Raw genomic sequence first — 12,405 nt, forward strand, 5'->3', positions numbered from 1 at the left:
CTTTTTAGGATTTAGGCTGCCGATCGTATCCACAAACCTAGCACAATAATTAGGATTATTATGATGACAGTCGTGTTTACCACGCTGAAATCCACAGATATGAACAGAGTGTGTGCATGGTACCTTAACTTGCATATCCAGAAGTTCTCACGCTGACATCACTGAAATAGGTAGAAGCCGCCATTTGTGCTGGCAACTGCTGCTGTTGCCTTCTCACTCGTGGTATTAGTGCAGCCCAAACAGTCAGTAAAAACAGAATCCATTCTCCGGTCAGCAGGCAAACACAATGTGGGCCAACAGAATTCACACTTCTTGGCAAATTCAGATGCTTATCGGTGACCTTCCCCTAAATGCACGCGCAATCAATGGGGTGGCTAAAGAATGCACAGGGCCCAGGTGTCTGAGAATTGCTACGACGAAGCTCTGTGGGATGGAGCATGTAAACGATGAGACAGCAACACTCCAAACCTGATCACAAGTTGCATCTATAATAATTACCATGTTTACACCAATTTGGTGGGCGGTGGCAAACAAAACATACTACAAACTCAACATCCCTGTCGAGTAAAATACCGAGCGACACATGTAAAAGATGAAACTGTAACACTCAGAAACACTGCGTGAGAAAGCCGGCAGCAGCAACATGTATGTATTCAGCAAGGTTTCTTCCAGCTGTGCCTAATTCCTGGTGCGACCACCACGCCTAGGAGGCACAACGGTCCACCCATCGGCGTCTGGAGTAGGCCTGGGAGGCCTTGGCCTGTCCACCGCCATATCTTCCGGCGCAGCCTCTTGATCATCCATCATTGATGTGTCATCACCATCATCTGAGCTATCACTGTCATCGTCGTCATCGGCCACTATCTGCTCATGAGAAGACCAATTACAGTTTTGCCAAGGAAACGCTATAACAGTCAAGTACATACATGTCCACCCTGGGAAACATATGATTCAATAAAATTCAATAACAGTACACACCTGTCTACTTTGAGAAACAGCATTCCCTTGAACATGCGAGTTCCTTAACTTCTCTATAGATGAATAATTGTTTTGCAGGCATTCTTCATGTATGATCAATAACTGTTCAGCAACCTGTTAAAAAATCATTGAAACTAATGAACACTAGTACACTACACTGATTATTGCAAGTTTCTGTGTGTTATGATACAGAATTGTCCCGGAAGACAAATTTGATGAGACATTCTTACTAGACCAAGTTCTTAAGAAATATTAGCTACTGTTGAGCGAGTTATGTGTCAATGAAGTGCATAAGATCTTTCCAATCCCAATACTCATTGTGTAAAGTTGAAATGGTCCAATCCACATCCAAACATCCATCCATGTACCAATCAAACCATGCTACCTAGGGTGCCTATTATCTAGTACATTTCACTTCAAAGGCAAGTATCATGATCTGATAAGGCAATTAATATCAAGTACAATCATGTCTTAAGCACAACTGTCACATACTATTCGGTAAGAGTATTAGATCTGTTCATGCTTCCATGCTTAGAAGTGAGAACACCTTAATGCCTTACGCTGCCAAATAGAAAAAATAGATTGTTCAACTTGTAAAAAAACAGTCAGGTAAAATCAGTAAATGAGGTATCTAGGTATCCAAACTTAATCAAACATATTCCATTAATGCCAAACCGAACCACCCTTTTTGAAGTTTAAGAGTGGAAGAACTACACACCACAAGAGCTAGGCTCCTGGGTGAGGGACTGTATACAGGATCTACATGACATACAACAGTAATCATAATGATCCAGCCAACTGTACATGTATGCACAAAATCAGGCACACATGATTAAAGATCTCGCTATGACGAAGGTTGCCCTGTATGACAGATCATAGGACCAGCTATGCCAACAGTAAGAAAGGAATATGCATACATATCTACACTACAAAGCTTATTACTGATACAGTTTAACAGGAACTAGGTTCAGGGCAACACTCATCAAGTTTTAAACATTCAAGTCAATGACGAAAATGAGTGGGGGGGGGGGGGGGGGGGGGGGGGGGGTTATAATTACCTCCTCAACACTATTATCCTCAAAGTCGGCATTGAAGGATTCAGAAATTTTTTCATCCATCATATCCACCAAGTCTTCGAAATAATGTGGACCTGAAAAGGAAATTTATCAGTACAAATAGACCCATAAAAGTGTCCAAGCTGGCTAAGTTAGCCCCACAGGCCACAGCCAGTTGAACAGATGCAAACAAAAACGCTTTCCTAAAACAAACAGAAGCTATACAAAACTGGACTGTATATTTTTCCCAGGTGAAGAATCCTGAGTAAATGTATGTCACTTGTGCCCTTAAAAATTTAATACAAACCACTAAAGTAAAGAAAAATACTAAGATGGCTCTGGGCTGAAAGCTGAAATATAAGTCATTACAAAATGTTGAAATCATACATACAGGCAAAAAGATAATTAAGACACAATCAGTTAATTATGTTTACCAATGACAACTAGCTGGTAGTCTGTTTCCAATTTCCCACAAGCTTTTTACGAAATGCCCATTTTGTATCTATCTATTAAGAAAACTGCTTAAGTTTCACCAAAGTCTAATTCTGCTTTCTTTTTCAAAAGTGTAAAACTGCTGAAAAGAGCACCATAAGGAGACCCCCACCCCCCAACCCCCCCCAAAAAAGCTTGCAGTGGAGTAGCATTATAGCATGGTGGGATTCAATTTTCTTGAAGGACATTAGCTGGCATGTTTCTTGATAAGATCTAGGATGCATCATTTTTTAGTTTTCTTAACATGGTATCCAATTGGCCATGTGGCACTGAGTTGCAATGGCCAACTGAGACATACGGCTTTCATGGTTGATCCTTGAGTCCACTATGCTGAACCTAACAAGGGCCTAGTAAATCTCACCAAGTCGCAAGTGGTTTCTAAATCACTTCCAGCTAAGTGTCTCATAAATCTCTCCAAATGTGACTGATTCATAAGCTCCCACCAATTAAATGTATGGTGACAATGCAACATTGCAACTAGCCATTTCCTTGCTGGCTACAGACAACATCCACCATCTGTTAAGACTTACACAGGCCTGAATCCAGTAGGTTTTTTTTTTTTTTTTCTAATAAATTTGTATTTATGTCATAGATTATAGATGCTGATGACAAATATAAATGAGGCGGCTTTTGCAGTAAAATGGACTGCATAATGCATTGCAGCTGAACGGCTCCCATATTTTAAATTTAAAATGAAATGTTCAAACTGTTCTAGAAACAAAGTTGTCCAAGATTTCTATTGGACAAAAACTGGTTGTTTCTTAAGAATAAATGACCATCTGCTCAACAATTTGGATCAAGATAATTCAAAAGGGCAACCTATAACAAAGAATTAAATAATCCTAAGTTCCTCCGCATGCCATATTTAATTGACACAACAACCAATTATGATGATAATCAATTCATAAAAATCACATCATTTTTCCCTGTAATGAATCGAACTTTTGCACACAATCAGAAATCCGAATCTTCGCTGGTTGAGCCATGGCTACATTTAACATAGCAACTCTCTCCACAGTCCATCCAAACTCCAAACCCTCTGAATGAAGGTATGAGAATTCAGAGACTCAACTAAACAATACGAACTGTACTTCCGGATGCCGCCTCACGGAGGAGAAAATCATCCGAGGATGTTGGGGGAGCTGCACGTACCCTTAGTGCGACAGAACCAGAAGAGGATGGACTCTTCGAACTGGTCGGCCTTGGCGCGGGAGTCGCGGCCGCCCCACTGGTTCTCCACCGCCATCTGAAGCGCCGTCCACCGCCCGAACACTAGCCTGATGGCCTCTCCAAGCGCCGCCTCCGCCTCGGCTGAGATCGGCCCGGGGCCCGGGCCGCCGCCGCCGCCGTTGGATGCGGCCATGGGACGGACTGACGGAGGAAGGCGGCTAGGGTTTTTCCCTCTCAGCTGTGAGCCTGTGACTCGTGCGGGGGCGACCGAGAGAGAAACCAGCCGTCGTCACCCTTCCAGGACTCCAGATGCTGACTGCGAAGCAAAATGCGGCCCAAGAAAAAATGTGCACACCACGCCAGGGCCAGGTTCTGGGCTTCGTGAGTGCGTGTCCATTTTGGGGCTTTAGGCGGGTCAGCTTTCAGGTCCACCTTTAGAGGCCTGGCCCAAGACAGGTTTACTTGCATTGCACTGCACTGCACTGCACATGGGGTTCTCCGGAACTCCGGAAGGGTCGGGTCGGTTCGGTTCGGTTGGACTGCAGCTACACAGGTCGAAGAAGCCTTCGTGGGCAAGGAAACGAGGCAGAAGCCGTGTCCGACTCGTTCACGCGTTCGCGGTTCGCCTCTTTCTCTCTCCTATATAAAAATCCACGCCCCCCGTCGCCTCCGCAAAATTCCCCAATCCCGCCGCCAGCCTCCGCACGCGCCTCGGAACCCTAGCCCCGGCGACGCCTTCAGATCCGGCGCCCTTACCCGGCGGAATCGCCCGCTCCTACCCCCGGTCGCCGCGTTCCGGGCATCTCGGCTACCCGGCGTCCTCTACCCGTCTTGGACACCTGCGAAGTCTTCCCCAGGCGGCGTCCCGAGGAATCGCTTGGTCGACAGGCTACGTCTCCATCCCCACCAAGCCAGCATCGACGACTCGAAGGATCCGCGCCGTCGTCGATCGCCCTATCGCCTCTTCGTAGATCGAATTTGTTCTGTGATTCTTCTCGTTGCAAGTCGTTGTATTTCATCTGAGATCTGAAAAAAAAAATTCGGGCCATCTCGAGATAGAGAGCCCTTTATTAGTGAAAAAAGAGAGTACTCGCCATCCATCATGGGTGTTGTGTATTATCAATATAAGAGTGAAAAGGAAATCTGTTCTATGCCTGTGCCCCATGCTTTTATCTGTGTGTCTGAACTCAAGCAGCTTATCATGACGAGCGGTAAGCACGGCCGTGGGCGAACCCGCGGTCGTGCCACAGAGGATATTGTCATCTCCAACGCCCACACTGGTGAAGGTTCGTTTAACGCCAAATCGCTTAGCTGTACCCGATTACTTTAGTTCTGCATATACATCCATGCATATGATCTTGTAAAACTTTATCGTAGTTTCCTTCACTTTGAAGCACAACCGATTTTGCAGCCTAATAATATTATGTGCAATTACCTTTGATCATCACAATTTTGGGAAAATCATTTAAGCTTTGCTTTTGAGGTGTCTGGATTCATGTAGCCTGTAACACATGGCAGAGTTTAGATAGCATCGATCTGGTCGGGATCAGGATACCTGGACTTCGTTGTAGTGTTCAGTTGTCCATGCGAATTGCTTAATTATAGCTCTGAACAAAAAGCCACTTGCATATGGTTTTATCGATTGTCCTAGTTTTGGTGCCAATGATTTTGTGTGTCATTTCAATCTGGATTCCTCGGTTTGGCTTTGCATATGGTTTTATCAATTGTCCTAGTTTTGATGCCAATGATTTTGCATGTGTTATTTCAATCTGGATTCCTCACTCAGTTTGGCTATTTCTGTGTTACTGCAAGTTGATGATTCACAATTGCAGATCTCAGAGATTTTGTGATACTTTTGCTTTGTACATCAATATTCTGTAGGCCACGAATAGGTATTCCGTTGAGTACAATGGTCACTGTTTACTCATGTTTCCATTGTTGTTGAGAAAAATAAGAGAGCTGTAATACGTGTACATTGTACTGTATTTGTGTATGGTGTCCTATCATTTTGTATGCTCATGGGATGTGTTACTGCCTCCTGAAGGAGTTCAGTCAAGCTGTATACTGGATGAAATGATCCATATGTATCTGCATATATCCTATTGGAAATGCACCTTGCCATACTGATGGAAGGCTTATATTTGTAAATTGTGAAGTGTAAAAATCCTATTTTTACCCTTTCTTTTTCAAAGTATGTTCATGAATACAGGACATCTCAATAGTGCTCTGAGAAATCCCAATTGTTAACCAAAAGCATAAAGTCAATCTGTAAAACTGCCGGTTTCTTAAGGCTTCAAACGAACGACTAGTCATGTTGATGATGAAATCGAAGTCTATTTTTTACCTTTCATGAATAGTATAAATCAATTTAAACATCTCAATTTCGATGTTCAATTAAATGCATCATTTGGTATATGAGAAGAGTTATTTTGTAACTTGCCTGAATATGTTTGTTTTAGTGGATTATTAGTTGACATTTCTGTTTTCTGTGTTTGTGTTTGTGTTTGAATTCAGAATATGCAGATGAAAGAGCATCTGTGCCACAGAACACAACTGTGCTGGTTCGCAGAATTTCCATTCCCGGACAACTGTCAGAGAAGATTGTCTTGTCCCCCACGTAATGTCTCCTCTTCAATCTTTTACTTTGCATTATCATTCACTATTTCGAAAGAGAGGCTAGGAGACAACATTTTAAATCATAGACCAATTCATGTGGAGTGGAACCTGAATCAACTAGAAGTAACATTAATATATTTTTCTTAAGACAATGTGTGCATACAGTCTGAACAATTTGACTTCATAATGAAACCAACAGAATAATTCTCTCTATTTCCCTACTGTTTTTTTTTTTTGTCTAAACTGCTCCCAGTAAATCCTGATTGTTTTCTTCGAGTTCTCTGTCCAAACACAGTTTTGTGAATATTGCAAGGTCTATAGCTGAAGCATCATCAATTAAATATGTTTCAACTGAGAATACGCATGGCAGAAAATGAGGACTAACCATACTAACTTCATGTAACTAATTGCAGGCGGAAAGTCACAGAAGAATGTTCTGTACCTTGCAAGTCAGTGGTTACTGACTCAAGCTCAAAGTTATGTTCCTCCACAGTAGTGCAAGATGAAGATGCTGCAATTGCAGCAGTGATTGATGCTGCTGAACTCAAACTGTAAGCGTATCACATTCTCTTTTTTTTCACGACATGGTAATATTTTTTCTTGTTACCTCTGATAATCTTGTTCCATGGTGCATGTAGGGAACAGCACCCGTCTAAAAGAGGACAAGGCAGTGGAAGGTTCACATCAGGACGTAACTATGGACCATTGGAAGGGGAGACACCTCCACCAGGCTACGTCTGCCGCTCTTGCGGTGTTCCAGGCCATTTCATTCAACACTGCTCACAGGAAAACAAGACACCTCCACCTGGATACATTTGCTACAGATGCCGAATTCCAGGGCATTTTATTCACCATTGTCCAACCATTGGTGATCCCAAGTTCGACAATAATAAAATGAGTCGGTCTCTTGTCCCAGTAGTAACTGTCAGTCCTGTCGATGGCATTTTGGATTCACTTGTCCCGGCTGCCCCAGTTAGTGCTGTTGATGACTTGCCAGCAGAGCTCCACTGCCGGCTATGTAAAAAAGTGATGAGAGATGCAGTATTGACAAGCAAGTGCTGTTTTGACAGTTTTTGTGATAGATGTAAGTGGTTTTCATATACTCCATTTGTATGTATCTTCAAAAAAGTATTTGTTTTGGTGTCAATGAGTGCATTATCCAAAAGTATCCAAGATGTTTTACACCAAATTTGTTTTTATAGCAGTATCTAGCTGTTTGTGTCAAGTAATTATCATTCAAACAATATAAGGAACGTCTTTCTATTTACCTTTTGTCAGGCATTCGGGATTATATTATTACAGAGTCGAAGTGCATTTGTGGAGTCAAGACGCTAGCAGATGACCTCATTCCCAATCAAACACTTAGAAGCACAATCAGCAATATGTTGGGAACACAGGCTAGCAGTGGTGGAAGTGGTACAACAAGGCACAGAAGTTCGTCAGGCAGCAACCCTGACCCCAAAATACAGAGCCACACCGCTTCTGCTACCTCAGCAAGGGAGGTGAAGCAATCTACAGACCACAAGTTACCTGCACCTGATGGTGGTGCGCTCCAGGTTGCCACAGGAGGTGCTCTAGTGAACCAGCCTCTAGAGAAATTGGCAGCCACTGCTAGAATCCTTAGCAAAGATGAAGGCAATTCTGCAGAAGTGTCAGCAGAGAAGGCTGTAGCAAATGCTGAAGCCCTCAAAGTTAAGGATGGAAGTGAATCAACTTCAAAGGCCACCACTGTTTCAGGGGCCCTGAAACACGATGTCACAAGGACAGATCAACCAAAGAAGAAGCGGAAGAAGGCAGACTTAACTAAGAACGTTCAACCTAACAATGTTGGCTATGGTTACAATGTTCCATTTGACCCTGCATATTACAATCCCTTCAAGAATGGATATCCTTGGGCAACTGAACCTTACATGTATAGCTCAATGGGGATGCCGTACACTGGTTATCCAATGGATCCATATTGTGTGAATACCTTTACTGGCATGCCACTGCAGGTTCTTGCAATGCAAGGCTATCCAGCAAGCTACCAAAGGTAGGTATTGTCCTATCATCCTCGGTTTAGAGTGTTCTTTTTCATTAACTGAATTATACTTGGCTTCCAGTTATTCAGAGCTTCACTTGCTATTTGTGACACTAACAGTCCATATTGCTGATTTCTTCAGGCCTGAAACTGAGCCCATGCATCGTGGGGGCAATGCAGCTGCTAGGGCACTTTCAAAGCACCCTGAGAGGAGTGAGAGACCCAAGGACACTCGTCTTCAGCCCCAATCACCAGAGCACAAGCGACAACTGGTCTCTTCTCATGGCTCAGAATCAAGAACAACGAACAGGACAAGGTCAAGCTCCGAGAGAATGGAACATGGGCATTCTAACAGGGCCTCTGTTGAGGATCACTCTAGTAGGAAGCGGATGCGCGATTCTTCTCCAAAGTATGACGATAGACAGAGCGGCGGGAGGTCGAGACATGGTTCCAGGAGTATGATGACTCGTGAGGAGGATGCAAGCGACGATGAACGTAATTTCAAGAGGACATGGGGTCGCAGATCATCAAGAGGCGTGGACACAAGGCACTGAATGGAAGGATGTGGACTGCGGCGGACCAAGTGCAGCAATACATTGCTGGTCACCAGTGCTCACCTATGGATTTTCTTTTACTCGTAATTGTATGTATGCCCCTGAAGGCAGTGGAAAGCATGTCAGAAAGCAGAGGGAAACTTCCGGTTCCCTGGCGAAATGTATTGATATTAGCAATTTGTACTAATGATGAGCATTGCCAGATCTCTCTGTAATGCAATCTCTCCAAATATAAATAGAATCTCAATAAGTTTCCAAGTGTTCTTTTACTTATTTGGTCTCCCTTTTACCCTACAAGAACCGTTTTACTGTTGAATTTGATTGTACTTTTTGTGTACCATGTATAAGAATTTGATTGTGCAAGACGCGAATTTATAATATGATCATATGATAAGACGTCTTCGAATTTAAGTTGGATTCACCCACATTTTTCTGTCGTCTTTTTTACTTCTTATCACAATGTCCTCCCCTACAACAACAAACAAAGCCTTTAAGTCCCAAACAAGTTGGGGTAGGCTAGAGTTTTAAACCCAGCAGAAGCAATTCATGCATATGAATAACTATTTTCCAAGCACTTCTATCTAAGTCTAAGTCTTTGGGTATATTTCATCATTTTAAGTCTCTTTTTATTGCCTCTATCCAGGTCAACTTCGGTCTTCCTTTGCCTCTCTTCACGTTACTATCCTGGCTTAGGATTCCACTACGCATCGGTGCCTCTGGAGGTCTTCGTTGGACATGTCCAACCAATCTCAACCGGTGTTGGACAAGCTTTTCTTCAATTTGTGATACCCCTAATCTATCACGTATATCATTGTTCCAAACTCGATCGCTTCTTGTATGACCGCAAATCCAACGTAACATATGTATTTCCGCGACATGTCGTCTTTTCGTAAGCCAATATTCTGCACCATACAATATAGCAGGTTTAATCGTCATCCTATAAAATTTACCTTTTAGCTTCTGTGGTACCCTTTATGTCCTCGCATCCCTGCTATCCTGTATATGACCTAGAGTCACATAGCCCATGCTTATACGAATTAAAGTTTGATTCCAAAATGCATCAAACGATGTTACGTGGTTTGATTTCGAAATGTATTAGAAAATAGGATGATTGTTAAATAATTTTTCGAACCACAAATCAACAACGATTAGTAATCGTGCAACAAGTCGTAAGTGCCTGTCCCCGTTCGCTGGTCTGAAACTTGGCTGAAACTGGCTGAAAAATACCGTTCTGGCTGAATTGTTGTGAGAGAAAAATACTGTTCCGGCTGATAAAAGAAGTTGAACAAGCCGAATATAGAGTAAGCCGAACAGGGCTATCGTAATTTACGAGCATATTTGCTACAGTTAAGATGATAATAATAAACAAACACAAACAAAACTCACTTGAATCGTCCCATGCAAATGCTACTTGCTACCCTAGCACATGTCCAATTCTTCATGAGCAGACGTTCGCTCTGAGCAAATGAAGTTTGAATGCTTCTTTCCTTGCCATTTTCGTCTCAATGTTTCAGTTCAAGAATTGAAGCATCATTAACCACTGAGGGCCTGTTTGGCAGTATAGTAATCATTTTCACCTGTAAAACATTTCAGCTTGTAATTTCTTGTGCACATGAATACTGTTTAATTTTTTTTACCAGCGGAAAATGTTGTTTGGTAGGAGCCATGGATTGCCGTAGACCTTGGCAGCCGTACTAATTGCCCCTACACTCGTCTGCTAACCACGAGGCTCTACAATTCCGGCCACGGTGCTCGGCGTCGTCAAAATTAAACGTCGCCGTCATCGCAGACCTCGACGGCCGTATCAAATCGAACTCGCGCGGGCTCCTTGTCATGGCGCAGACAGGCAAACATGGATCAAAATTTCAGATCGTCATCAGATTTTGAATCCAAGCATCAAAGCGCAGCACGAAACTGAAGGAAATTCAGATCATTTCTTAAATTGGAGCTCGGACAAATCAGATCAGACCATCAATTTTGACGAACGCAGTGGAGGCAGAGTTCTCTTTCGTTGAATTCGAATCCATCGTGGCTCAGGAATTCCTAATCTCGCTGGTGTGAGGAGTGAGGACCACCATCGACGACGAGGCAACGAGGCGGAGGGCGCTGGGCGCGACATGTGACTGGGCTGAGGTGAACCAGACGATGGAGTCGACAGCCGGCACAACTGCAGAGGATGGTGGCGGCGGACGAGGAGGTCGATGAAAGAGAGGGCGGCGTGTTGGGTATTCCTGTAAGTTTGGGAGGAACCAGGTGCCATCTCGGTCTCTTGGGTTGCGTGTTATATATAAGAGGAATCGTCTCTATGCGGTGACAAGTACAATAATATATGGTTATAATAATGATCCCTTCAATCTAGGCTAACATACCATCTATATCGAACTAATAGGATCTCATCTAGAATACAATGAACCTGGTGATACCAGGGCTAACCTATCATATCATCTAACACTCCCCCTCAATCTTAGCCACTTACAATGTTAAGATTGACTCTAAATTGTCATAGCTTCGCAGCAGGAATTGCTTTGGTGAAGCCATTGACCAACTGATCGCCTAAGTTAATGAATCTGATGTCCAACAATTTTTGTGCCACTTGTTCTCTAACAAAGTGAAAATCAATCTCTATGTGTTTCGTTCTAGCATGAAACACTGGATTGACAGACAAGTATTTTGCCCCCAAATTATCACACCACAATCGTGCAGCCCTGGGGTGATCAATCTTGAGCTCGCTCAACAACTTCTACACCCACATCATCTCAGCCGTGGCATTTGCCAAGGCCTTATACTCAGCTTCGGTGCTAGACCGTGACACGGTCGCCTGCTTCCTGGCTGTCCATGACACTAGATTTTCACCTAGAAACACAACGAAGCCACCAGTTGATCTGCGGTCATCAGGACACCCCGTCCAATCAGCGTCAGAGAAAGCACTGATCATCATTGATTTTGATCTCTTGATCTTAAGCCCATAATTCAGAGTACCACAAACATACCGCAAGATTCTTTTTATTGCACTCCAGTGTATAGTGGTAGGCGAGTGGAGGTATTGACATACTTTGTTGACAGAGAAGGATATATCTGGTCTTGTTAGAGTTAAATATTGTAATGCCCCCAACAATACTTCTATACCGTGTTGCATCTTCATCTCCAAGCTTTGTACCATCGGTTAAGCTGAGTTTCTCTGAAATAGATAGAGGAGTGTCAACAGCCTTGGCTCGGTTCATTCCAGATCGAGCAAGCAGATCAGCTGCATATCTTCCCTGCGAGAGCAGTAACCCATCTGATAGCTTTTTAACTTCAATACCTAAGAAGTAATGCAAGTTACCCAGGTCCTTCAGTGCAAATTCTCTTTGCAAATCTTTTAGCAGTGCTTCTGTTGCATCTTGTGAGGAGCTTGCTACAATAATATCATCTACATATACCAACACAAAAATGCAGTATTTGCCCCGGTTGTAGTAAAACAACGAAGTATCAGCTTTAGATGGAACAAAACCAAGACTTTTCAATCTCTTGCACATCCTTG

General features: G+C 43.2%; 2 protein-coding genes across 2 annotated transcripts; one reads left to right on the forward strand and one right to left on the reverse strand.

The window, feature by feature from the left end:
- Positions 1-469: 469 nt before the first annotated feature.
- On the reverse strand, positions 470-3,995 carry LOC136538498 (pre-rRNA-processing protein TSR2-like). Its single transcript, XM_066530458.1, has 4 exons — positions 3,678-3,995; positions 2,037-2,128; positions 979-1,092; positions 470-864 (listed from the first exon to the last, which is right to left on the reverse strand). The coding sequence occupies exons 1-4, from the start codon at positions 3,886-3,888 to the stop codon at positions 679-681; spliced, it is 603 nt and encodes a 200-aa protein (XP_066386555.1). The 5' UTR covers positions 3,889-3,995; the 3' UTR covers positions 470-678.
- A 307-nt stretch (positions 3,996-4,302) lies between these two features.
- Positions 4,303-9,154, forward strand: LOC136522050 (E3 ubiquitin ligase PQT3-like). The gene is made up of 6 exons (XM_066515841.1): positions 4,303-4,981; positions 6,210-6,312; positions 6,725-6,862; positions 6,950-7,395; positions 7,590-8,343; positions 8,474-9,154. Exons 1-6 carry the CDS (start codon positions 4,798-4,800, stop codon positions 8,883-8,885), a joined length of 2,037 nt encoding a protein of 678 aa, XP_066371938.1. The 5' UTR covers positions 4,303-4,797; the 3' UTR covers positions 8,886-9,154.
- Positions 9,155-12,405: the final 3,251 nt, after the last annotated feature.

This window comes from Miscanthus floridulus, chromosome 2 (assembly GCF_019320115.1).
Source record: "Miscanthus floridulus cultivar M001 chromosome 2, ASM1932011v1, whole genome shotgun sequence".
NCBI classification, from domain to species: Eukaryota; Viridiplantae; Streptophyta; class Magnoliopsida; order Poales; family Poaceae; genus Miscanthus; species Miscanthus floridulus.